This window comes from Carettochelys insculpta, chromosome 10 (assembly GCF_033958435.1).
Source record: "Carettochelys insculpta isolate YL-2023 chromosome 10, ASM3395843v1, whole genome shotgun sequence".
Lineage (NCBI taxonomy): Eukaryota > Metazoa > Chordata > Testudines > Carettochelyidae > Carettochelys > Carettochelys insculpta.
The window spans coordinates 49,281,583-49,284,555 of record NC_134146.1 but is presented as its reverse complement, the minus strand read 5'-3'; the positions used below and the strand labels follow the sequence as shown (position 1 = coordinate 49,284,555).

General features: G+C 67.7%; 1 protein-coding gene across 1 annotated transcript; it reads left to right on the top strand.

Moving 5' to 3' along the window:
- Nucleotides 1-364: 364 nt before the first annotated feature.
- On the top strand, nt 365-2,151 carry SST (somatostatin). Its single transcript, XM_075004527.1, has 2 exons — nt 365-547; nt 1,696-2,151. Exons 1-2 carry the CDS (start codon nt 410-412, stop codon nt 1,906-1,908), a joined length of 351 nt encoding a protein of 116 aa, XP_074860628.1. The 5' UTR covers nt 365-409; the 3' UTR covers nt 1,909-2,151.
- Nucleotides 2,152-2,973: the final 822 nt, after the last annotated feature.

Below are 2,973 nucleotides of genomic sequence, written 5' to 3'. Positions count from 1 at the left end.
AAGGGGGAGGAACCTATCGCCCCCCCCCCCCATGGCTCTTCCCCTGGAATTACTTTGGAGACGCAGATGCTCCTTAGAAAAGTCCCCCCCCCCCGGTCCTGGGGACGCTCCGCGCCAGCCGCGTGGGAGTTGGGCTGGGGGGGGACACGCGTCAGCCTCCTGGAATTAGTAAAACCCCCTCGGCCTCGTGTCAGAGCCTGCACCTGGGCGGATTGATCCGCGCGCCGAGCGATGCGTAAAAGTGCTGGTTCCATTTGGCGAGGGGGGCGCCTCGCCTTGACGTCAGGAGAGGGGTTTAAAAAGGGGGTCGAGCCGGGAGGAGATCCCAGAAGCAGCCGCCGCCTGAGCAGTGGAGACACCGAGCGGTCCCGCCTGCTCCTGGTCTGACTTGCTGGCGCAGCTCGGGAAGATGCTGTCCTGCCGTCTTCAGTGCGCCCTCGCCCTGCTGTCCCTCGCCTTGGCGGTGAGCAGCGTTTCCGCGGCGCCCTCGGACCCGCGGCTCCGGCAGTTCCTGCAGAAGTCACTGGCTGCGGCGGCGGGCAAACAGGTAGGCGCCCCCTCCCCAGTGCGCCCCGGCACCCAGCGAGCTGCGGGCAGCCAGCGGCCCTGGCGGGTGCTCGGGTGGGGTTGGGACCGAGTTCTCTCGGGACTGGCGCTGGAGCGGGTCGGCTCAGGCTGCTGCTGCGGCTGCTGGGTCAGTTCCTCGTCACAGCCGGTCCCTGCACAGGTGCCTTTCACCTGCCGGGAACCGAGCCTTGCGCGCCCGCAGGGGGGCTTTTCAGGACGGCGTCCACGTTGAACCTGCCAGCAGGAGGTCGCGGGTAAACCTGCGCCCCCTGCGCTCCCCCAGCGGAGCTCTGCAGGGGAATGGAGCTGCAGGGACACGGGCGTCTCCAAAAAGCTCCAGCTGCGTCCGGCCCTGGAGTCGACGGGCCAGTGGCGCTGCAGGACCAGCTCCGAGGCCGTTCACCAACAGTTGCGCGTGGCAGCCCGGGGCTTTCCCGTTCGGAGTTTCACCGGAGCGGAGGGCTAAGGCGGTGGGGGCGCAGCGTGGCGCTTCAGAGAAGGCTGAGCCGCGCCTAGCCGGAGCGGGGGGAACTCTCCAGGGTGCTAGCGGGCAGCCGGGGGGGAAAGGAGCGCGGCCAGATGCTGGCGGGACTTCTCCAGGGTGCTGAAAGCAGCCCAGCTGCCAAAGCCTCCGGCCGGTGCCTGAAGGGAGCCGCACGGGATCTGCACGCTGGCTCCTGCTAGCCAGGGCGCCCGGGGGCTGCCCTGGGAGTCGAGGAAAAACGACTCTAGGTCCCCTTCACCCGCAGGGACCGTGCGCCTCCGTGCGCCTCTGCGTCCAGCCGCCTAGGGAGCGGACAGCTTGGCACGCCTGGGTGCTTCGGCTGCAGGAAGGAGAGTCCAGGGAGGCGGGGAGGGAGCTGGAGCGGGTTTCTTTTCCACCTGCGAGCTAACTAACCGGCCTTCAGGCCGCCCCCCGGCTGGATGCGGGAAGCGGAGTTCTTAGCCGGCGCTGCGCGCTCCTTCCTCCGAGGGCTGCTTCGCTGTGCGCCCCTCTGCCCCTGAGAGCTGGCGCTTGCCCCTGGTTTTCCGGCAGGCTCTGGGGGGCGGGCGGAGGGCGGCTGGGCGGATAACCGAGCGGGCTGGAGCTTCTGACGGGCTCTCTCTCCCTCTCTCCCCTCCCCAAAGGAACTGGCCAAGTACTTCTTGGCAGAGCTGCTCTCAGAACCCAGCCCGGCGGACAATGAAGCTCTGGAGCGCGAGGACCTGCCCCGAGGGCCAGAGCAGGATGAAGTGAGGCTGCAGCTGGAGCGATCGGCCAACCCCAACCCCGCCTTGGCGCCCCGAGAACGCAAAGCTGGCTGCAAGAATTTCTTCTGGAAAACCTTCACGTCCTGTTAGCTTCCCACGCCCGCCCCCTCCCGGCCGCCCCCTGCCACCCCCAGCAAAGCCTTCGCCACAGGAGCCCGAGACTGTACATATCCCAGCCCGGGTGATGGTGACACCGAGCCACCCGCCCACCGAGCTGATTTCCGATGGTTTTAATAAAACTTTCCGTTCGGTTGTACCCGAGCCGCTTGAGTGGTGGTTTCTGCCCCGTCCTCTCCCACCTGCGCTCTGCCCGCCGCGCACCTGTACGATTTTTAACTCTCTGTCGCAATAAAGTTTCAGTTTCAAACGGTGCCGCTTAAGCGTTTTTGGTCCCTGGAACAAAGTCGCCTCCCGGAGCTCGGCCGCCCCGGGCGCGGCTCCTCCCGGCCAGCTGCCTGGAACTCCCACCCCGGCAAGCCGTCCCGAGGCACCCCAGAGACGCGCCCGCTCCGTGCCCCAGGGCTGCTGCTGGCAGGGTGGGGGTTTCTAACCCCCGGGAGGACTGACTTGGAGAACTGCAGCCAGGCCTTGTCGCGATATATCCCGACTTTGCTCTCCAGTTGCAGCGGTGCGTTGCACCCGGGACCCCCCACTGAGCCTGGCGCTCGGCTGCAATGTACGCAGGCGCCCCCAGGCAAGAAGCCCTAGTTTGCAGCCTGGGGCCAGCTCCCGCAGCTCGCTGGAGCCGATGGCAGCAGCCCCCGAGGCACAGACGCGGCGTTAGCCTCTGAGCCGACAGAGTCGCTACTTCCCGCCAGGCCCGGAGCGGGAGAAGCGGCCCGTTCAAAGGGGAGGGCGGTTCCGCATCTCCCGGGAGAGAAGGTCCCCCCCCCCAGGTCCTGCTGGGCTTTGAGATGCCGAGGCTCCAGCCGGGGCCCGTGTGTGGCCATGGGTGCAATGGGACCCGGAGGAGAAAGAGCTGCCCCCAGCGTGGGCTGCACCTGGGGCTGGGAGGCACCTCTGGAGCTGGAGGGATGCGGGGTCTTAGTCCAAGGGGCAGTTTTCCCTTTGCTCCCCATTCACACAGGCGCGCTCCGGGCAGGCGGGCGCCCCCTCGTCCGCTGGCCGTGCAGGGACACAACTGCACCCTGCCCA